At 46.3% G+C, this 23,374-nt stretch overlaps 1 protein-coding gene across 1 annotated transcript in view; it reads right to left on the bottom strand.

The window, feature by feature from the left end:
* Positions 1 to 1,032: 1,032 nt before the first annotated feature.
* RASAL3 (RAS protein activator like 3) overlaps positions 1,033 to 23,374 on the bottom strand; it is an 87,962-nt gene continuing 65,620 nt past the window's right edge. The window contains exons 16-18 of the mRNA XM_063448373.1: positions 14,947 to 15,134; positions 4,607 to 4,673; positions 1,033 to 1,261 (exon numbers count right to left, since the gene is read on the bottom strand). Coding sequence (XP_063304443.1) covers positions 1,106 to 1,261; positions 4,607 to 4,673; positions 14,947 to 15,134 — 411 coding nt within the window. The 3' untranslated portion in view covers positions 1,033 to 1,105. The remainder of the gene's footprint in view (positions 1,262 to 4,606; positions 4,674 to 14,946; positions 15,135 to 23,374) is intronic.

Genomic DNA, 23,374 nt, shown 5'->3' with positions numbered 1-23,374 from the left:
TACACCTCTGCCAAAATACATAGTGCTAATTGTAGTTTAGTGGAGAAATAATAGTCTCGGGCTATTTTTCACAATTTGGTCTAGGCTCCATAATTCCAGTGAAGGGTCATCTTAATAATACAGGATGCAAAGACATATTAGACAATTGGGTGTTATCAACTTTCTAGCAACAGTTTAGGGACGTTCCTTCCTGTTCCAGCATGGCAGTGCCCCTTTGCACAAAGCAAATCCATGAAAACATGGTTCAACAGGTTTGGTGTGATAGGACTTAAGTAACATGCAAAAAGCTATGATCTCAACACCAAAGAACACTTTTAGGAGGAATTGGAATGTCAACTGCAAACCAGAACTTTTCATCCAATATCTTGACCTCACAAATGCTGTTTATTGCATCTAGTGCAGTAACCACGGTGATTTTTCAGACCACTTTACATTTCCAAATACCTGCTCTTCATTATGTTGGGTAATGTTAAACTGCAGAGTTTGCATTTTTTTAAAAATCGGATATGTGGTAAATTACCAAACTCTACAAATTATTATGTACACATACACATATAAACTATGGTCCGTTTACTTTAACAAATATTTATTCAGAGACAAAACAACAACAACATACAAATAATGACACACAATCTAACTAACTCAACAACAGCAACAACAATCTTACTAACAATAACTAAATCTTATAAAATCACCAGATCCCTCTCACAGTTCAATATGATAAAAATTAGCCTATGTCTGCTAAAAGGTCTGCTCAGTAGTACAGCCAAGAAGGAACAGGAAGGAATGGGGATAGGGGGAAGTGGGAAGGGGGAACTCTTTCCTGACTTGTAAAGGTATTGATTTACTCAATTACCATATCAAAGGGTAAAGCTTATCCCATGGTAAGAAACGCATACATGAGCTTGGTCACATGACCCCTGGTCACCATATTAGTTTGATGACAGAATGTCACCACAGGATAAACAATCCGATAAACAAGTTGTGTGCATGCAAGAAATAAATGGAAAAAAAGAAGAAACGCTATACATATTGAAGGAAGTTGTGATGTGGTGGCTTTATTTTATTAGAATAATTTGAAGGCTCTGTAAAGTATTGACTGTTTTTAGGATCTGTCTATATTGTCTGGGAGGGAAGAAGAATGAGTGATGTTTGCATTAACTAATGAGTCTCCCTCCTGGCTGTCTCTGTTGTAGGTGTCATTGATGGTGCTTCTCACTTCCTTCATCTTCCATTCCTCAAGAGGTGCCAGGCGTCTCTCCTGCCAAGATAAAATAAACATGGTCTTTTATGTGTATATGCACAATCCAAATGGGTTTCTATTTTCTCTGTATAAGCTTTGACCTATATGCTTTTTGTGTACATAATATATACATATCTAATTCTAGATAGTAATGTATCACAGGCTATACCTAGGGTTTTGTAGCTATATGATTATATACTGTGTATTTGTGTTCAGTTTCAAATGTTGGGCCTCAGATGTAATGTAAGTAGAGATGCCCTACATATGCTAAATTCTAATGTGTCACGGTCCATCCCCCAAAGCCTACTTTCTTAACCCATGAGGACATCTGGATGTAATTGTGTGTGTGTGTGTGTGTGTGAGTGTGTGAGTGTGTGTCAGTGTCCTCTGTGTGGAACTGTGTGTGTGTTAGTGTCCTATATGTGTAAATGTGTGTGTTTATTTTAATGTCTGTAATTATGATGTGTGCATTATATTTTCATTTTGTGAGTTTTGCATTTCAGATTTATAGTTAATATTCACATTATGTTGTATTTATTTTTAAAATATTCTTTACTACTGTTACAGGCTGTTCTCCAAAAGGGGATTCACTTACAAGGACACTCCAGGCACCAAAACAACTTAATCCAGGAGGACCCTGGAGACACTCATACCTTAGGGTTACACCACTTTCAAACAGTTTTTAACCTCTAAGATGCCTCCACTGGTGATATCCATTTCACCCCAGGTGGCATCCAGCTTCAGATTCAGCAATACTCGCTATATATATATATATATATATATATGTGCACATCTGGATTCCGGGCCTCCAGAACTGGGGGACAAGCCCTAAGTGGCCCCAGGCGGGCACTGAGTACCAAAGCTGTCAGAGACTTTGTTTATGCCAATCTGAGGGAGTTTTGTATTCCAAACACTATAGTTTTTTTCTTTTAATGCTGATTGGACTGCAGAGGACACTGGTCAAGGCTCCTGGTTCTTATCTCTCCTAGCCAGCACATTTGATCTTAAAAAAGATACATTATAAGTGCAGAGAACAGGGTCCCCCTACAGGAAATTTGCCTGTAGGCAGGTGTTAACTCTGCCTAATGAGAAATCCAGCCCTGTGCCTATGCACTGAAGGGACCTGTCTGGCCAGTCCTCAGCCTTCAGGACCTCGCAGAGAGTGCTGCTGGTCCTGAAGCATTCTCTTTAGGGTTATAATGCCTGGGCACAGCTAATCTAATGATGTGCTCACACTGTACTGCCTGTGGACACTTCCCTGTTGTCCTCAGATACTGGAAACCAGGAAACATGCCCAAAACAGTTCCATGGATTTGGAACCCCGAAATGGGAACTGTCCTGACGAAATTGTGAATGCTGGGGGTATGTAGACCCCAGATGATGACAATGTATTTCCTACTTAGGCCTCAATTTTTATATTTTTGGATAAGCTTTTCAAATTATTTAATATTTTTCATAAACTTTTAAAATGATTTAATAATATGAAAAATATATATTTTTTTTAATTTGTAGTTTTATTAGTTTTGTACACATAAGCAGACAGTGTTGTTGAGAATAAAAAAAGAAAACATGACTATGAAATTAGCAATGGGATATACGGCACATAGTACAACATTATCTAACAGAAGCTGTGGTTGGTGCCACAGCTCATCTAGTGTGCTGTGGTGGGTCACAGGTAGGTAACTAACTGCACCCAGCTGGGCTGAAACATGGCTTTGATTAAATCAATTGGGAGCTCTGGTAGCACTGACAGCGCAGGCTGACTTTTGAACTTATAGTCAGTGTCTGACTCTTGTGGGTGTACGTGCTGCGGACAGGGTCGATGAAGTGCCTTCGTTCCGGACCTCCCTCTGCTGCCTTCGTGTCTTGTCTAGCCGTTGCTGCCTCCACTGGGCCAGTGTGTGGAAGCTGTAGGTTCATGAATAGTGTCTCAGGATCTTGATCTAAGGTTAAGGAGAGGGTCCTTTCTCCTTGAGAATCCAGCAAGGCTCCACCCAAGCCCCATCTATAGCGGACTGATCTGTCCCTCAAAATTCTTGCGATTGGGACCACTAAGACTTTCGTTTCTCAGTGAGAACCGCGTAGTGGAGGTCTCCATACAGCGATACCATGCTGCCATCAAATGTAACGGAGCCTGTTGCCCTGGAACGGGCCAGGATCGCGGAACGAACTGCAATGTGTCTATAGTGACCGTTATAATGTCTCTGGTAGTGTTAGTTGGAGCTGTGGCAGTTTTTCGGATTCGGAAAGCCGATAGCAGCGTGGATGGGTCCACGCCTCCCTTAATGCCCATGGATGTAAGGCAATAAAGCCCCTCCACTGAACTCCTCTGGATCTCCTCTCAGGCGAACATTCTGGCGCCGGTGTCTGGATTCTATGGCAGCCACGGCTCTATGTAGTTGCTGAACTTGACGGGTGAGCTTGTCACTTGGGTCTCATTCGTTTGCAGCCTCTCTTCCCTTGCTCTCTCTCCTCTACTCCTTTCATCTTCTGGCTGACAATGCCTAGCTCTTTTTGTGTTTCTTGGAGATCTGTTTTCCAGACTTTTCTCAATTCTAGGAGCAGCCACTTGATGTCACCTTTTGCTGAAGGTGTAGAGTCTTCATCAGACTCGGTCTCATGGTCAGCTTCACTCTGGTGGGATTCCAGTTCCTCCTGTGACTCCTCAGATTCCTCCACTGCAGGTTGCGCTGCAGGTGCTATCTTAGGAGGCACTTGTGGTGTAGACCTCTTGAAGGACAGCCTAATGTCCGGTAGTCTTGGGCTCTCAGGTACCCGCAATCTTTTGTTCTTGCGGCCCATGTTTTAATTTGGTGGGGGCAGTGCAGTAGGTGTCTCCGCGGGGTATGTTCGGCTGGTTAAAACCGTTTTTATTGCGGTGCCGGTATGGAGCTTCTCTTACATGTCTGGAAAGTTTCATAGTCGGCCACGCCCCCCAAATATTTAATATTTTGATATTAATTAATATATTTTTAATATGTGATATATTTCTGACATAGTAATATTTTGAAAAAATAATTTAAAATTGTATTAAAAAATATTTAATTTCAAAAGCTTATCCAAAAATATTAAACCAGGCCGTAGTCTTAAAAGAGTTAGTCTAAAGCCCTCTGACAGCACTACTCGTGCTTCTTTATGTTTCGGTGGGCTACAATTCTCCCACACTCCCAGACTTGACTGTAAAGGAGACAGTGTAGGAATCTTTCTGTCCCCCTAATGTACCTTTCAACCAATCCTCCCTGTTCCTGCCCTATATTATCCTATTGTACAGTGCTGTGGAATTTGTTGGCGCTTTATATATATTAATAATCATAATAATAATAATAATAATGTACCAAACGCTTTGAAGACTTTAAGTCTTACCAGGGCCACCACAGATTTGTTTCTCTCAGCTGCCTCTTGATTCTTCTTATCTTCTAAGGCTTCAATCCTAAAAATAAATAAATGGAAAGCTGGTCATTTAACTGAGAAATTTCTAAAGGTAAAAGCTCACTCTTACAAACAAAGATATTTTTAGAGATGTGCCAATGAGATAAAATACCTTAACTTTAATTACTATATGTTATTTATATATAACAACTATTGCGCTATGAACTACTTTCACAGGTTAAATGTTCAGAAAACCAGAAGAGAGACAATACTCAGATTTATCATAATGTTGTGCAAGTGGAGCATAGTTGTATAAGTGGAGTAGTCGTTAATGGAATATGTCAGTTTCCATGGTGATTGACCGATGATCAAGACACTTTTATGTATCTTCTAAATTTTAAGGCAAGACAGGAGGCTTCATTTTTGCTTAACCTTTTTTACTGAAAACCTCCAGAAGCAAAGAAACAGTTAACTTAACTTTTCAGAACAACCAATCAGAACAAAACAACAGCAGTATAAAACCACTTAGGAAGACCCTCCCACTTCCTCTTTCTTTGCTACTGTCTCCAGGTGAGCCATCTCCAACGCAGAGAGTGTATCTGCTCTGGGTTTTTGTTTCTTTCATATTGACTTATTTGTGCTTAGCTGCATGGTTATTTTACTTGTTCATTATAATTGTTTTGTATGTGTATATTTAAGGTTATTTTGGCTTGTTGTGGGTGCATGCTCTGGGTCTGCTTGGGCTGCCTGACTTCCTGTGGCCGCATGTGTGGCAAAAGTAACCTCGCCACTGGTTTTTGGAGGGGCCTGTTTGCCAGCCTCCTGCCCTGCGACTATGGCCCTGGGATGTATTGCCCTATTAGGAACTGATTTGGGCATAATTGATTCCTATATTGCTGTTTCTGGCCCTTTAATTCCCAGAGAAAGGATTTGTACTTTTAAACTGGCACTTCGGATACAGTCGAAGTACCGAAGTTGTCGCCATTCGAAAACCAAACACGTGGCGGCGGCCATTTTAACTCATTCGAACGCGGTCAGCGGTGTGTGCAGCCCAATCTATGGAACTGTTTTCGGCTACCCAATTGCACGAACACCGCTGACCTGTACCTTCTACTCAACTTTGACATTGCGGCTGGAGACTAAGTCCCGTTCGAAGATTCGAACGCTCGTTCGAATGGGACTTAGTCATTTTCTCAGTGTAAAATAGACCGACCAAAAAGTGACATATCTATCTCCCTAACGGCTGAACGGATTCGAATTATTTTTGGGTATGTTTGTATTTGAAATGTGCTGATTAATAATATGTGATGTATATAATATTGGATGTATAGTTTTAGAGTTAGGAAAGTTGGGTAAAAAGTATGTTTTAAACTGTACGGCTAATTGTGTTACCTCTCAGGCTAAGGGGAGGAGATGTGTGGGATGTAACCATTGTTTGATTGGCTAATGTATAATTGTCTGTGGGCGTCTCCCTTGCATGGGAGAATTGCATAAAAGCAGAGTGTGTGTCATTAAACCAGTTCTTCTTCACCCTCAATCTACAGTCCTGTCTCTTATTGGGGGAATTGCTATATCACTACAAGGGATTGCTATGCTCTGCATGCTCCTTTGGATAATCACTTCTAAGCTATTTTAAGAGACTGTTCCTGTCTTGCTCTCTGAAGGAGTCTACGGTGGTTATGGTGTCAGCTGGAGTGCTTGGAGCCCTCAGGAAGCGCTAGGAGCATCCTGCAACGGAGGTACCCAGTTGGAGTGCCAGGTGATCCGTTACAGAATGGGGCTGTGGCGCTCTCCAGGCGGCCCTGCCCTTCACACCCCACGGTCCCACTACTGCTGGCTATGTTGCCAGCCTTCCCTGTCCCCTTTTTCTCTCTGCATAGGGTGTTTTATTTCCACTTAGGTGTGTGCTCCACTGTGGAGCTAGGTCTATGTATAGGTGGGGTCAGTGGCGTACTAAGGGGGGGGGTGGTCTGCCCCGGGTGCCACTCAGTAGGGGGGTTGCCACACTCTGTACCTCCTGCTGGTCGCAATAACAATCCTCTGCCTCGCGGCTCCGGCGCTCAGTGAGTGAGTCAGAACACAGGGAGGGGATTCCCAGCCTGTGTCCTGAGTCATCACTGAGCACCAGGGAGGTTGTTATGGAGTGTACCAGCAGGGGGCGCAGAGCGTGTATTCTGCACGGTTTCTCCCCTCCAGACACTCTGCCTGCACCTGCTGCACTGCCTGACCCTGGGCTGGGATGGAGAGAGACAGCCCCTGAATCATGGTAAGATTATTATTGTAAATTCACCCTCTCCCTCAGTCACCCTGTCACTACCCCCACCCTCAGTCACCCTGTCACCCCCTCCCTCAGTCACCCCCACCCTCAGTCACCCTGTCACACCCCTCACCCTGTTACCTCCCCCCAGTCACCCTGTTACCTCCCCCCAGTCACCCTGTTACCTCCCCCCAGTCACCCTGTCACCCCCCTCAGTCACCCTGTCACCCCCCTCAGTCACCCTGTCACCCCCCTCAGTCACCCTGTCACCCCCCCAGTCACTCTATTACCCCCTCCCTCAGTCACCCCCCCTCGTCACCCTGTCAACCCCCGTCACCCTGTCACCCACCCCTCAGTCACTCTGTCACCCTGTCACCCCCCCCCATCGGTCACCCTGTCACCCCCCCCCCATCGGTCACCCTGTCACCCCCCCCCATCGGTCACCCTGTCACCCCCCCCCATCGGTCACCCTGTCACCCCCCCCCCTCGGTCACCCTGTCACCCCCCCCCCTCGGTCACCCTGTCACCCCCCCCCCCCTCGGTCACCCCCCCCCCTCGGTCACCCCCCCCCTCGGTCACCCCCCCCCCTCGGTCACCCCCCCCCCCTCGGTCACCCTGTCACCCTCCCTCAGTCACCCTGTCACCCTCCCTCAATCACTCTGTCACCCCCCCCCCCTCGGTCACCCTGTCACCCCCCCCCCCTCGGTCACCCTGTCACCCCCCCCCCCTCGGTCACCCTGTCACCCCCCCCCCCTCGGTCACCCTGTCACCCCCCCCCCCTCGGTCACCCCCCCCTCGGTCACTCTTTTACCCCCTCACTCTGCCACCAGTTACCCTCTCCCTCAGTCACCCTGTCACCCCCTTCCTCAGTCACCCTGTCACTAACCACCCCCTCACTCTGCGACCTGTCATCCCCTCACTCTGCCACCTGTCATCCCCTCACTCACTCTGCCACCCCCTCACTCTGCCACCTGTCACTCCCTCTTTCCCTCACTCTGCTACCTGTCACTCCCTCCCACGCTCTCTCAGCCCCTCCCTTCTACGCTCTGCCACCTGTCCCCGCCTCACTCTGCCATCCCTATCCCACAGCACACTATGTGCCTTACAATGCCCTACACACACTACATCCCTATCCAAGTAGATTGGGCAAACACTTTAGTCCCTGGACAAGTAGTTGTTTTTTAAATTTCAACACCCCTGCCCTCTCTGCCATATACACCCCCGCCTTGTCATAATACCCTCCCTGCCATATACACCCCCACCCACTACCTGGTCATAATTTCCACCCTGGCATATACCCCTTTAACATGTCATATAATACCCACACTGCCATAATACCCTCCCTGTTATATACCTCCACCTTATCATAATACACACCCTGCCATACACCCCCGCCTTGACATAATATCCTCTCTTCCATATAACACCCAATCCCATTGTTCCCACCCGTGACATAAAACACCATATACTCACCACCTCACCTGCAGTCACCTCCTTCAATCCACTGTGTGCAATGGCACACACTGTCATAGTATCCACCACACGGTCCCACCCTGCCATATACCTTTCTCCTGCTAGTAATACTCACCCACTTACATATACATCCACGTTGTCACATTCCCCCAGACAGATAGGACAGATATATACTGGGAGGCAGTGAGATTAAACATTTTTATGGACCATCTAAGAGTTTGTGTATGCCCTGCAGTAAGCCGGCAGCTTGGGTATGACGTCATCCTGGCATCGGCATCACTCTTGGTCGTGCAAGTGAGCTGTGAAGGAAGAGCACAGAGATCCCAGCCCAGCAGCAACCGCTAGTCCCTCCCAGAGTAAGGTAGGGAGGTTGGTTGGACCTCTTAATAAATGCTGTGTATATCTGTGGTTGTGTATATGTTTAGTAGATAGCTCCCTAATTTGGTGTCCTTAAATATGTCAATATGTCATAAAGGATAACAAATAAGTGAGTTCTACTAAACAACCTAAAGATTACAATTAAGAAAAAGGGTTTTTAAATTTTGATCTTTTAGCTGTTTAGTAAAGAATTCCCTAAATTGGTGCCCTTATGTGAGATTCCATATGTAAAGATACCAAATAAGGGTGCTGTTTAGCAGATAGCTCCCTTATTTGGTGTCCTTAAATATGGCAATCCCACATAAGGATAAGAAATAGGGGAGTTATCCGCTAAACAAAGATCAAAGTTAAGAGGTGTCAGCCATCCCAGAAATCTAGGTGGCTAATGTGAATTCTATGCAAATGTGTTGTCTGATGCCAGCATGCACAACATGCTGTCGTCAGACAGCCAATGGCAGCACATTACCCCATTACCTAGTGAAAATTATTAATGCTCCCAGCCCCCACTGTTTATGTGCCTCCCCTATATATTGTTCCTAGAGTCACCACTGCTTCAGGGGCCCAGTTGTGCGCTGTGGTGCTTTAATGGTGCAACCAGGCTTTTGTAATAATATAATGGCAGCCCTGGGGGAAGTGAAATTCAGTCACTTCCTCCCAGCTAACACTGAGACACGCAGGATGGAGGGCGGCACTGATTGGGAGAGAACTAGAGTCCAACTCCCAACAGCCTCAGCCAGCAGGTACTAAACAGGAGGGTGGCATTGTGTATCTGTATGTGTAAATGTGTCTCTGTATCTGTTTGTGACTGTGTGTCTGTATCTACATGTGTGTCAGTGTGTGTATATATCTGCATACATCTCAGCATCTTGCCGACACTACACACAAACACATCCCTGCATTCCAGTGTAAACACTACATACAAACACACCTCTGTATTAAAACATCACCATTATATATAACCACACAACTGCATCTCGCCAACACTACACACGAAAGAATGCCTGCATTAAAATGCCAACACTACATACAAACACACCCCTACATTCCCTCACACTTACTCCATACAAAAGCATGCTACATTGAAACACGCAAGCACTGCTCAATGCTACATACATTAAAAAAATTGTGGGTGTTTTTTACATTTTAAAGTGCAGGGGGGAGGGTCCAAAACTAGGACCCGCCTCGGGTGCCATATGCTCCAGGTACGCCCCTGGGTGGGGTTATATAGTTACATAGCTGAAAAGAGACTTGTGTCCATCAAGTTCAGCCTTCCTCACATATGTTTTTGCTGTTGATCCAAAAGAAGGCAAAAAACCTAGTCTGAAGCAATTCCAATTTTGCAACAAACTAGGAAAAAAGGCGTGGAACAGGGAATGCGCTCGGCCCAGGATAAACTGCTCGATCTCAGTGGTTCACGGACGCAGATTTCTTGATGGTGGAACTCCAGTTGACGCTCACCTCCTTTGGTAGTGAGCCCAAAGAACTATCTGTCTCCTGGGCAATGCCAATGTGTCATTAAACTCAGAACGCCGCAAGGCGGCCCTGTACAAGCTGGATGGCTGACTTGTCCTCTAAAGAATTGGGTCCGGATGCCAAAGGTCTCCTCTTTGGTGATGCCTTCATAAATGAGCTGAACTGCCACGTATCCATCTATACATTCCTAAACAAGGCTCAACTGTCCCTCAAGAGGGTCTTCCAGTCAGGGGACCGTTATTCCTCCAGGGCGGGTCGGCAGAGGGCCGCGCCACCAGCAGAGCTGCCTTCAGAGGCACGAGGCCCCGCATCTCCGAGATGTTTCCATCGTCCTCCTCCCGATGCCAGTATCACCTGCGATTTCCCCAAGGGTCCTGCAGAGGCTGAGGCGCTGCCTCCACACAGGCAAGATACGCTTCAGGTAAGAGTCATTCCTTATTTGCCCAACTTACCCATCGCTGGCATACTGTCTCACTTTTTTCCTCAGTGGCGGGCATTCACGAGAAATCCTTGGGTTCAACACACTGTGGCCGGATTTCGGATCAACTTTGTCGAACCTCCGATATAAACTTCGGCCCACAGCCGATATGTATGGACAAGGAGGCATTGTCCACTCGGAAATACTGTCTCTGCTGGACAAGGGCGTTGTGGAGAGGGCATCCAGGGCCTGCTTGCTTCTTGAGCAATATCTTCCTAGTAAGGAAGAAAACATGAGATTTCCGTCCTGTGATCAACCTGCGGGCCCTTAACGCATATGTCGTCTACCGGCACTTCAAGATGGAGGGCATCCATCTACTGTGAGTCCTACTCTGCGAAGGAGACTGGTTCCCCCAACTGGATCGGAAGGATGCCTATCTCCCAGTACCAATCCGACAGGTGTTTCATTCAGTTCCCCATGGCAAGTGAACATCTGGCAGTTTACATGCCTTCCCTTCGGTCTCAGTTCGGCTCCTTGGTGCTTCACCAAGCTGTTGAAGCCGGTCATGGCGACTCGGAGGACCAGAGGGATCAGATCTATAGTCTATCTGGATGATATCCTGTTGATGGCACAGGATCCAGGCGTCCTGGGCTGATAGTCGTCGCTCCCGATCCACCTGCTTCAGGACCTGGGGTTTGTCATCAATGTGGAGAAATTGGAACTGACTCCTTCTCAGTCGGTCCAGTTCCTGGGATTCGTGGTGGATTCGGTTCAGGCAGTGCTTCGCCTTGCGATGTCCAAGGTATCCGCTATCAGGAAGAATATAAGGCATCTGCTACACAACTCACAGGCCACGTGTCATGGCCGTTACCTGTAATTCCTGTCTCTTCCGGGTTGACGAACTGTAGCCACACCCCCTCTCTGACGCGGTCTCATTGCGCTACATAATGCGACCGCGCCAGGCAACAGACGCTGGATTAAAGAACAGCGTACCGCGGAATTAAACCGGCTGCAACTCTTCTCTACAAACTTACCTGTGTACCGAACCGGACTCGTAATCGACTAACCTCCTTCTCCTTCCTCGACCACGGCTAGCACTTGACTCCTCTCGACCTCTCTCCACGGAACCTCCCCGGAGGGCACTCTGGGACCAACTTCAATTCCTCTGGAAGCTAAGTTAACTCACTGCATTATACGAACTTTCCCCTGACTACTGAGCTCTCAAGCTTCAGCCTGCTCACACATTCTCCTATCGTTATAGGAGTAATTCCTATTCATTAACCTTTCTACCTCCATATGAGATGTTTTCTATCAATTAAGCTAAATCAAATCTCTGCAAGTTAATCTGCATTGCCTTCCTTCATTTTATTGCTGCAATTCAATTGTATAGTAAATCTAAGAATCCACTCAACAATCCTGAACCATTTAAAGATACAGTACCTATGTTTCTTCAATCAATTATATTAAAGACACAGTATCAGTTAACTCCCTGGTGAACTGTCATCTCTTTATTTCATCAACTTCTCACATTCACATCTAATTAATCAGAAATCTGCAGTTGAGCTCCATCAAACTCTATGTGCACGTGACACCACGTTGAGGGATCTGGCACGCACGATAGTACTGCTGTCATCTTCTATTTAAGCTATATTTCCGGGACCCGTACACTACAGGGCTCTCCAACACCTGAAGGCACAATGTCATCGGTCTCCAACGACCGTGTTGTATGTCTTTCGGACGAAGCCTGCCTTGAACTTCACTGGTGGCTTCGACACATGGAGGCCTGGAACGGCAAGGCGATATTTGGATCCAGACCAGACTTCGTCCTGGAATCGGACACCAGCTGTCTGGGCTGGGGTGCTGCTTGCGATGGCGTGGCGACAGGAGGACTCTGGACGCTAGAAGAGAAGGTCCTTCACATCAACTGTCTGGAACTGACTGAGGGGCCGTTCGTCATTCGTAGTTTCACCAAAGGAATGAGTCATTGCTCGCTGCTTCTACGCATGGACAACGTCTCGGCGGTCTGCTACATAAACCGATTGGGAGGTTCCCGATCCAAACTTCTGTTGGACCTGACGAGGGATCTTTACCAATATTATCTGACAAGAACTTGTCGATTGTAGTGGAATACCTTCCTGGACGAGACAATCAGGTGGCGGACTGGTTTTCTTGATACTGGAAAGATGCCAGCGATTGGCAACTACACCCTTCGGTGTTTCGGTTACTGGTTTCCCTTCGGGGTCCCCTACACCTGGATCTGTTCGCTTGCAGGGCAAATCGCCAGACGGACTTATTCTTCAGTTGGCTCCCAGATCCCCTCAGCGAAACGGTGGACGCATTCTTTCAGGAATGGCCTACCTTGGGGGCGTATGCGTTTCCTCCCTTCTCCATGATTCTCCGGACATTGCATCTGATCAAGCTTCTGAAGGTGTTGCTTCTCCTGATCACACCGCTTTGGAGGAGTCAGCCGTGGTTCCCTCTACTGCTGGAGTTATGGTATTAAGACCCGCTACTTTCCCTCTCTCCGAGTTCCTCCTATGGGATCCAGTGGGGAATCCACATCCGTTGGTATTGGAGGGTCGTCTGTCACTGGTGGCCTGGACAGTTTCCGGAGTTCCTGGGATATGACAGGCCTATCGATAATGGCTAGAGAGTTGCTAGACGATCATATCTGCACGCCTGGTGATCCTGGCATGCCTAGTGTCTGGAGAGATGTTTGGATCCCTTTGCAGCCCCTATCATGGCCGTACTGAACTTCCTGGACGAATTGTTTTTTTTTTTATTTATCTAGCGGCTCATGTGCCTTCCCAAGGTATCAGCATTGGTAATGACCCCTCTGTCTGCAGACTGTTGCGAGTTGTACGCCTTTCGAGGCCACCTACTTCTCGCTATTCCTCATTTTGGGATGTTTCGCTTGTCTTGCGCTTCCTTGAGGGATGGCCTGATAATGGGGACTTATCTCTACGCCAGCTTTCCACTATGCTGGCTCTATTCTTATGCCTGGTGTCTTTTACACGAGTTTCTGATGTGCTTTTAAATGTAGAGTCTTTCTCCTTTTCACCTGAGGATGTGTCTTTTTCTATTTCCTGCAGAACAAAATCTAATTCATCTTCTGTGTCGTATCCCTACTTTCCGGATAGACTTTGTCTCTGTGAGTCACGTTGTCTACTGACGTATCTCTCTGTGACTTTGTCCTTTCGACCTTCTGTCCATGGGCAGCTATTGATTTCCTACGTTCGACCATTTAGGGCTGTTTCTGCACCTACGAACACTCGTTGGATTCAATGGCTTCTTTCATCGGCTGGCATGGCGAGTTCCTTTGGGGCTCATTCGGTTCGGGGTGCTGCAGCTTCAGCAGCCCTAGAGGCCGGTGGGTCCCTTACGGATATTCTTGGCGCAGCTGATTGGTCTAGGGAATCCACTTTCCGTACTTTTTACTTCAGCCCGCGCTCTCCTGTTTCTTCTGTATTTATTTCTAGGCGTTAAAATTGCAAATATGAAGCCTCCTGTCTTGCCTTAAAATTAGGGATTATTCTAGCCTCAGTGAGGGAATAATCTAAATTTTCTTAAAGTCAGGAGGCGAATATTTCCCCCCCTTGATGTTTCCTTCCCTAAATTGTGTTGGTTTTTTTTTTTTCCTTTTCTGTTAATTGGGGGTATTGTTGTATTCTTGTTATGTATGGTATCAGGTTTGATAAATAAATACGTCTTCTATGAGACGGTTTTGTTTGTCTGTGTGCTTTATTTCTTATGTCATAATTCGCTGCTGTACTTATGTGGATGGTATGACATTCTGCTTTGGCAGTTTACTTTCACAATGTTTTTATTTAATTCAAGTTAACTGTTTCTTTGCTGCTCGGGGTTTTCAGTAAAGAAGGTTAAGCAAATATTAGCCTCCTGCCTTTAATAAAATTTAGATTAATTCCTCACCGAGGCTAGAAGAATCACTAATTATGAGTTAATTTCAATGGCTAACATATCAATGTGCCTTCTATACAACTCCTACAACTGAGATCTAAAGATTATGCCAAATATGCTTTGTGGGTCAAACGTACTTTTTTTTTTTTTTTTTAATTCTTTATTTTTATTGTGCATAGATGTACAAATCATCCTGCATTGTCACAATAACAAATGCAGGGGCATGCAAAAATCACAACGAGATCTGGTACATAGCATTTTGGTATATGCAAGGTATTACGTTGTTTCATTTTAAACGTACTTTGATACCTGAATGATTGTGTTGACTTGATCCTTGTCTTCAGTGTTTTGCTTTAAGGTACATATAGCTGTTAAAAGTAAGCTTGTTATGTCTATAATCAGAAATCCTCTGCTCACCTGGTCTGCATCTGACACAGCTGTTTAGCCATATCTCTTTGCAACTTCTTGTGAGTTTCCTCCACCATCTCCAACTGTACAAGAACAGCCTGCATCTGCTCTGACAAGGCAAGTACCTGACCTTCCAGTTCTTTTTGCTTGTCCTGATTCTCTTCTATTTGCCCCCTTATTTCTACCAGGTGCTGGTCCTGTAGAAATATAAAGGTTAGTAACCATGGGAATTTTTTTTCTCTGCAACATTCATATTTATGTAGTATCTGTACCACCAAGAGTCTGATTGCAGTAGTGAAAGTACCCTCATATAAAATAGGAGTTATTCACGAAGTTAAAGTTGAACATGGGGAACATTATAAGAAAGCTACAGTCCTCCTGTATGTACAAGAATAATCTGAAACTTAATTTAAATGGAACAAATTTGTCCTAAATACTTGTCACGTATTCATCCGCTTATAGAAATGTGGTTAATGACATTTACTGTCCACACAGGAAAAGCTGTGCCGGGCAGCAACCTAATCCACAGAAGGGTTAATGCTGAGCAGCAATTATGCAAATGAAGCCTGGTAACTGACTTTGGGGTCAAAGGCCGGTTACAGCCTATCAGAACTAAAGGATGGGTATTTAGGCCCAGTTCTCATCCTGCTCAGTGCCCTGTCGTGGTTTCCCTTGTGGTTGTCCGAGAGCGCGTTCCTGTTATTAGTTTTCTACCTGGTTTTTTACTTTTGCTTTGTTTATTGCCTTCTCTATATTCTGGTATCCTGACTCCTGGCTTTCCTCATTGCTGCGTCCCTTTCTGTGTTCCCTGACCTCGGCTAGTATTTTGACTATTCTATGTACGTTAAATCCGCCCATTCTAAGGACCGGTAATACGTTGCTTATTTGTCATCCGTGCTATACAGTTCTACGTGCTGGATCAAACAGTAATCTTGACATTACGACAGGGCCATAGATCCTGTAGAACTGTGTCAGCACATAGCTGCTTGCGAGAGGAAATTAGAGGAAAATGATCACCGCATGGATCAATTCGCTCAGGCTTTAAGTACGCTTCTCGCTAAAACGGCGCATCTGCAGCCTGCAGCGTCTCCTCCTATAGCACCTTTACCCTGTGTACCTCCACCCATTGTTAACAGGACTCCTAGCATCTCCTTATCGCCATCCCTACAGTTTGATGGCAATATCCAGGAATGCAGGGGTTTTCTTAATCAGGTGGAGTACCATTTTGAGGCCTCACCAGGGTCGTTCCCCACGGACAGAGCAAAAATTGGTTATCTAATGAGTCAATTAAAGGGCAAGGCCCTTGCCTGGGCTAATCCGTTGTGGGAGAGTAATCGGAGCATAGCTCATAATTACTAGGAATTCCTTGCCAAATTCAAGCTCACGTTTGAGCCATTGGGTAGAGAGGATGACGCCTCCACTGCCCTAATGCACATCAGACAAGGTAACCGGTCTATCGCGGATTATGCTATTGAATTTCGTACCTTAGCTTCCGAGGTAGACTGGACTAACAATGGGTTAATCTCAGCATTCAAAAAGGGTCTCTCAGACTATACTAGATGAGAGAGCCGCTAAAGAATTACCTAAGAGTCTTAACGAATTTATTACGTTTGTCATGCATATTAATAATAGGTTAAGACTCAGAAGTCACCAGAAGCAAGACCAGACGTACGGCTATGTCCTTAGCACCTCAATTCTCTAAACCTGTTTTGTCTAACCTCCCTGTACAGTCCGAACCCGAACCTATGCAGTTGGGGGTCACTAGACTGTCGGAGGCCAAAAAACAGTATAGGAGAAGGGAGAGGTTATGCCTATATTGCGGTAGAAAGGGACATATGATAACTAATTGCCCAGTGCGTCCGGAAAACTTCCGCACCTAAGAACCTTAAGGGGACAGATCTTAGGTGTGATGGAGTTGTCCTCTAACAAAAACAAAAGTAGATTCCTCCTTGAGGTATCTATTTCCCTTGATAAGAAGTTTTCTTGCAGTGTCCTAATGGACTCCGGTGCTGCTGGAAATTTTATTGATGTCCAGTTTATTAGGGGTAATGAGATACCGGTCAGGGAGAGACCTACGCCGCTAGCTGTAGAGGCTATTGATGGTAGACCACTCACACAACCACTTATAACCCACAAAACTGTCCCTATTACGATCTCAATTGGGGCCTCCCATAGGGAGGAGATGACGTTTCACGTTATTACTTCTCTATCATGTCCTATCATATAAGGGTTTCCGTGGCTGAGTAAGCACAATCCCTATATTGACTGGGCTAATGGGGAGATATTAGAATGGGGTAAAGAGTGTATGGGGAGATGTATAAAATCAGTACTAAAGAGATTGGGTACTATTGACCTTCCCACTACCACTCCCCGAACTCCTGGAGTTCCCATACAATACCAAGAACTTCAGGAGGTGTTTAACAAGGCTCAATCCGATGTATTGCCTCCCCACAGAGCATATGACTGTGCCATTAACCTGTTTCCAGGCGCTATGCCACCTAAGGGGGCAGTTTATGCCTTATCTCCCCAGGAGTAAAATAATGGAGGAATACATCAAAGAATCCTTGAGCAAAGGGCACATAGCTTTGCTCAAGGATTCTTTGCACCAGCTGGTGCAGGATTCTTTTTTGTTGAGGAAAAAGGGTGATGAGTTACGCCCTTGCATAGACTACAGGGCACTTAATAAAATCACTGTAAAAAATGCATACCCTATCCCACTCATTTCCGAATTGTTCGATAGACTTCAGGGAGCTAAAGTATTTACTAAGCTTGACCTTAGGAGTGCTTATAATTTGGTTAGAATTAAAGAGAATCATAAGTGGAAGACCAGATTTAATACCCGTAGTGGACACTATGAATATCTGGTAATGCCATTTGGGTTATGCAACGCCCCGGCCGTATTCCAAGACTTTATAAATGATGTACTCAGGGAATTAATTTACTCATTTGTCTTGGTTTATTTGGACGATATTTTGGTGTATTCCCCTGATCTTCAAACTCACCACTCCCATGTGAAACAGGTTCTGCAGACGTTGTTGAAAAATAAACTTTATTGTAAATTAGAAAAGTGCATATTTGACCAGCCTGAGGTCCACTTTTGGGGTTACAACATCTCTGCATCGGGATTTCAAATGGATCCTAAAAAACTAGAGGCTGTACTACACTGGCCATTACCCTCTGGTTTAAAAGCCATTCAAAGGTTTATTGGTTTTGCCAACTATTACAGAAGATTCATCAAGGGATTTTCTTCTGTAATAACCCCAATCACTAATATGACTCGCAAAGGGGTTAGAAGCACGGTATGGTCCAAAGAGGCTGTGAATGCTTTTGAGACTCTTAAACAAAGATTTGCCTCTGTGGACCTACTAAAACATCCCGACACCAGTAAACCTTTTTATATTGGAGGTTAATGCATCCGAGACAGGGGTAGGGGCTGTTCTCTCTCAGAGAGAAAGCCAGGGAACACCATTGCATCCTTGTGGCTACTTCTCCAGAAAGATGTCTCCTGCTGAGCGCAACTATGATATTGGCAATAGAGAACTGTTGGCCATTATTCTTGCCCTCAAGGAGTGGCGACATCTTTTGGAGGGTTCCAAGGACCCCCTGTTGATCATAACCGAGCACAAAAATCTGGCATATATAGGGGATGCCAAACGTGTGTCTTCCAGACAGGCTAGATGGTCACTGTTCCTTTCACGTTTTAACTTTCTCATTACTTATAGACCTGGTTCTAAAAATACCAAGGCTGATGCCTTGTCCAGGCAATTTGATAATGAGTCAGCTCCGGAACAGGTGACATCTCCTATTATTCCACCAGAGTGTATTATTTCTACTACTGTCCTCTCATTGTCTTCTCCACTGCTTGGCACCATACTGGAGGCCCAGCCTCAGGCGCCCAGTGGTAAACCGTGTGATAAACTGTTCGTTCCCCTATGTGAAAGGGTTAATATTATGAAAGTGTTCCATGACAATATAACTGCTGGACACCCGGGCATCAATAAGTCCACTGCCGCGATCACTAGATCATTTTGGTGGCATTCACTCAGGAAAGATGTAAAGGAGTATGTGCAGGCATGTTCTGTGTGTGCAGTTTCTAAGGTGACTCATGCACTTCCTTGTGGCCTGTTGCAGCCTCTTCCTGTTCCTGAGATTCCATGGTCCCACTTATCCATGGACTTTATTGTTGAGCTTCCTAGCTCTGCTGGGTTCACTACTATTCTCATGGTTGTAGACCGATTTTCTAAGATGGCTCACTTCATTCCTCTCAAGAAGTTGCCATCTTCGCAAGAATTGGTCCTAATTTTCATACGTGAAATTGTCCGTTTGCATGGCATCCCTCACAATATTGTGTCTGATAGGGGCTCTCAGTTTGTGTCCAGGTTCTGGAGGGCGTTCAGTAAACATTTGGGGATTGATCTCTCCTTCTCCTCCTCCTACCATCCACAGACCAATGGTACAGCTGAGAGGACTAACCAGTCATTAGAAGTTCATTTGTGTTGTTTTATTCATAGCACACAGGACATTTGGTCCGCACTACTCCCGTGGGCCGAGTTCGCTAGAAACAATGCTGTTCATGACTCCTCTGGGCACAGTCCATTTTTTGTCAATAATGGTAGGCATCCTACGGTTCTCCCTGCGGTATTTTCTGATACTGCCATTCCTGCTCTGGATGAGCGTCTGGCTTCCATTCGGGATACCTGGGTTAAGGTTAAAACTGCTCTAGGGGCTGCTGCTGAACGCTTCAAACATTTTGCTGATAAGTGTAGGAGTGCCAACCCGGTGTACCAAGTGGGGGACCGGGTTTGGTTGTCATCTCGCAACATCAAGCTTAAGGTCCCTAGCATGAAGTTTGCCCCCAGATTCCCTGGTCCCTATAGAGTGCTTTGTAGGATCAATCCAGTGTCTTACTCTCTGGCTCTTCCTGCATCTTTAGGGATTCCCAACACTTTTCATGTGTCCTTACTCAAACCTCTTGTCTGCAATAGATATACTGTTCCTTGTGTTCCTCCCCCTTCGGTGGTGGTGGGTGGTCAGGAGGAGTATGAGGTATCTTCTATCGTGGATTCTAGGTTTTCTCGGGGCACTTTACGGTACTTGGTTGTTTGGAAAGGATACGGTCCTGCTGATCGTTCTTGGGTTTCGGCTCCTGACCTGCATGCGGGCCTTAAGTTCCGTGCTTTTCACGCCAAATTTCCTCTCAAGCCTGGTCCTGCCCGCCCGGTGGGCGTTCTTCAGGTGGGGAGTGTAGCGGATTGGTACCAGGCTGTCCCACGACATGTATGAGAATAAGTGTATTTGGTCATATGGCTGGTTTAATGTGTATGTACATGTATAGAAAGCATGGTATCCGGGTATAATGACAGTTAAATGTATGTAAAGAATTGTATTCCTCTAGTTGTTCGGTAGAATCATTCAAATAAAACAAGGGAATGAAACTACCGAACAACCAGACCACCCAGGAATGAGTGTGCCTCCAATTACCGTTTGCAACAATGTTGCAAACAGGTAATTGGCAATCAGTGCAGTGTGGTCTTTGTCCTCTGGGTGGCCGCCATTCGGGAAACAAACACGTGGCGGCGGCCATCTTAAACTACCGAACAGCGGTGTTTTGCCGTCGAGTGTCTGGAACTAAAATCGGACACTTGACTAGGCAAACACCGCTGAGACCTCCATACTTCCAGAAATTCGTATGGAAACTACCGAATGACCCGCCGTTCGGTAGAAAGAGCCCCATAAACAAGGGAATTCATTCAAACCCTCTCCAGGCTCTATAACACAGGCAATTCGCCTGTTTTCATTCCCTTGTTTGTGACCGACCGCAGGGCCAAAATGCATGGAACTGTTTTCGGATACTTTACCCATGCGGTCGGTCAAATCTTTGGAACCCCATATCTCACGAACCATTCATCCGAATGGGCTAATTTTTAAGTATGTTGGTCCCCCAGAATAGAGCTATCTGGGGATGTTGGATTTGTGGATGTACCCCAAGTATTTAGGGTACATCCAAAACTCGGGGAAAACTGTGTACACAATAAGGGGATTATGATGCTAGAGGAGGGGAGGAGATCTGTGGGAGGTTACTACTTAGAGATTGGATAATGTCTTAAGTGATAGAACCTCCTCCCTTGCATGGGAGAGGGCTTTATAAGGAACTGTGGAATAAAGCTTGTCAGACTACTCCTGAAACTGTGTGTCGTCCAGTTATTGGGATTGCGATGGGGATACTGCTGTATTACTTTACCTGCTGGAAACCTTGCCTGTGGACTTAACATCACCTTGTTCCTGAGCCTCACTGGAATCTCTAGTGGAGAATAGCTGTGCAAGATCGGCTCTCCGCTACATTGGTTGGCAGCGCTGGGATCCAAACTCACAGAGGAACAAGCGTAAATGGAGTACGGATGGAGATTGATTTTTCTGCGCTAAAACGCTCCACGCTAAAGGACCTCCTAGAGGCAAGGGGTATACAAGCCAGCAATAAGAAGAAAGCAGTACTTGTTACAGAACTCATGGCAGAGTACAGAATAGAGGGCGATTCAGTTCCGGCACAGAGGGAGCCGGGAGGAACACCACAAGGATCGGAATTCCAGAGGCAGGTTCAGTTCAGGCTATCCTTTTATGGGGAAAACCCCCCAACAGAAATTGTTACCAGGACAATGGCCGAGGTACAAGAATTCATCCTAAGGACACAGGCACCAGAACAAAGCTCTGCAATTAATGTGCCACAGGAAGGTAAGCCTAAAATACCATACCAGGCTTTTAAAACATATGTGGAGGCAGAGAAAGATATAGACGCTTTCCTGCAAGACTTTGAAAGACTGTGTGCACTGCATAAAATTAACGCAGAGGACTGGGTACCTATTTTGGCCGGAAGGTTAACCGGGAGGGCAGCAGAGGCATATCGGACTGTACCTAATGACGAAATAAGGAATTACAGTAAAGTGAAAGAAATTATACTCGCCAGGTATGCTATAACACCCGAGGCATACCGGCGGAGGTTCCGGGATCTAAAGAAAACAGAGAAGGACTCGCACGCAGAGTGGGCATGCCGATTACAGGGGGCAGCGCTCGGGTGGGTGCAAGCTAGCAAGGCACGTTCTATGGAGGATGTAATACAAATGTTGCTGATGGAGCAGTTCTATGAGGGAGTAACCAATGAGGTCCAGGAATGGGTAAGGGACAGAAACCCTACTTCCCTTACCGAGGCGGCTAGGAAAGCGGATGACTACCTGGATGCACGCAGGTCACAAAAACCTGCAGCTCCAAAAGCAACCTTTAAAACATTCGGGGGAAACAACTACACCCCAGCTCCACCGAGACCGCTACCACCACCTCCACCACCCGCTGCACAGCCCCGGTTCCGACAACCCACCGCTGGCCCCTGTCATCACTGCCAGAAGTGGGGACATTATAAAAGGGAATGCCCACAGCTACGGGACCGTTCCACCTGGATTCGTCCAGGCCCACCTCCACCCAGGGCGGCCGCAGCCCACCACTACCAGGACCTAGTCACCACCCCATATGGTTCCGCAGTCCCCATTACTACTGTGGAACAATGGGAGGTACTGCACGAGGCAGATCCGGTCCAGGCCAATGTGGATAATCTACGGCACCATCGACAGACGGTATATCTGAATGGTACAGCAGTCCGGGGATTACGAGATTCGGGAGCCACCATCACTTTGGTACAGAGCCACCTGATTTCAGATCAGGCAAAACTGAACAAAACTGTTGCCGTCCGGGTAGCTGGGGGAGCAGTGTACCGGCTACCTACAGCAAGGGTACATTTACATTGGGGAGCGGGGGCAGGGGAAGTGGAGGTGGGGTTGATGCCACATTTACCGGCGGAGGTTTTATTGGGGAACGATCTGGGGAGGCTCACTTCTGCTTTTGAGCCCCAGTCACCCACCACAGGAGAGGTCAACCCTGTAGTCACCCGACAACAGGCCCGCACCCAGGACCACAACACACTGCCGGAGGTCCAGGTAAGCAACCCTACCCCCCCTCTAGAATGTGTCCCCTGGGCTCCACCTAATGAATTTGTAGCTGAAGTCGCAACAGACCCCACGCTTCAGGTGTATAGGGACAAGGTTGGCACGGGTTCCCCCGGGGCGGAGGGAGAGAAGTTTATCTGGGATAAACAACTTTTATACAGGGAAACAACCAAACAGATTACGGGGTTAGACCCGATAGCGAGGAGACAATTAGTGGTACCACAGCGGTACCGGGCTGAATTACTCCGGATAGCGCATGATATTCCGCTATCCGGACATCTAGGGGTTAGTCGCACCAGGTACAGACTAACCCAGAGTTTCTTCTGGCCAGGGATTAGCCAGGAAGTACGCAGATATTGCACGACCTGCGATACCTGCCAGAGAGTGGGAAAAAGGGGGGATCGCAGGAAGGCTAAACTTCACCCCTTACCCATAATAGAGGAACC

This window comes from Pelobates fuscus, chromosome 3, assembly GCF_036172605.1.
Source record: "Pelobates fuscus isolate aPelFus1 chromosome 3, aPelFus1.pri, whole genome shotgun sequence".
Taxonomy (NCBI): Eukaryota; Metazoa; Chordata; class Amphibia; order Anura; family Pelobatidae; genus Pelobates; species Pelobates fuscus.
Note: the sequence above shows the minus strand (reverse complement) of the source record. Positions and strands in the feature narration are given on the sequence as shown.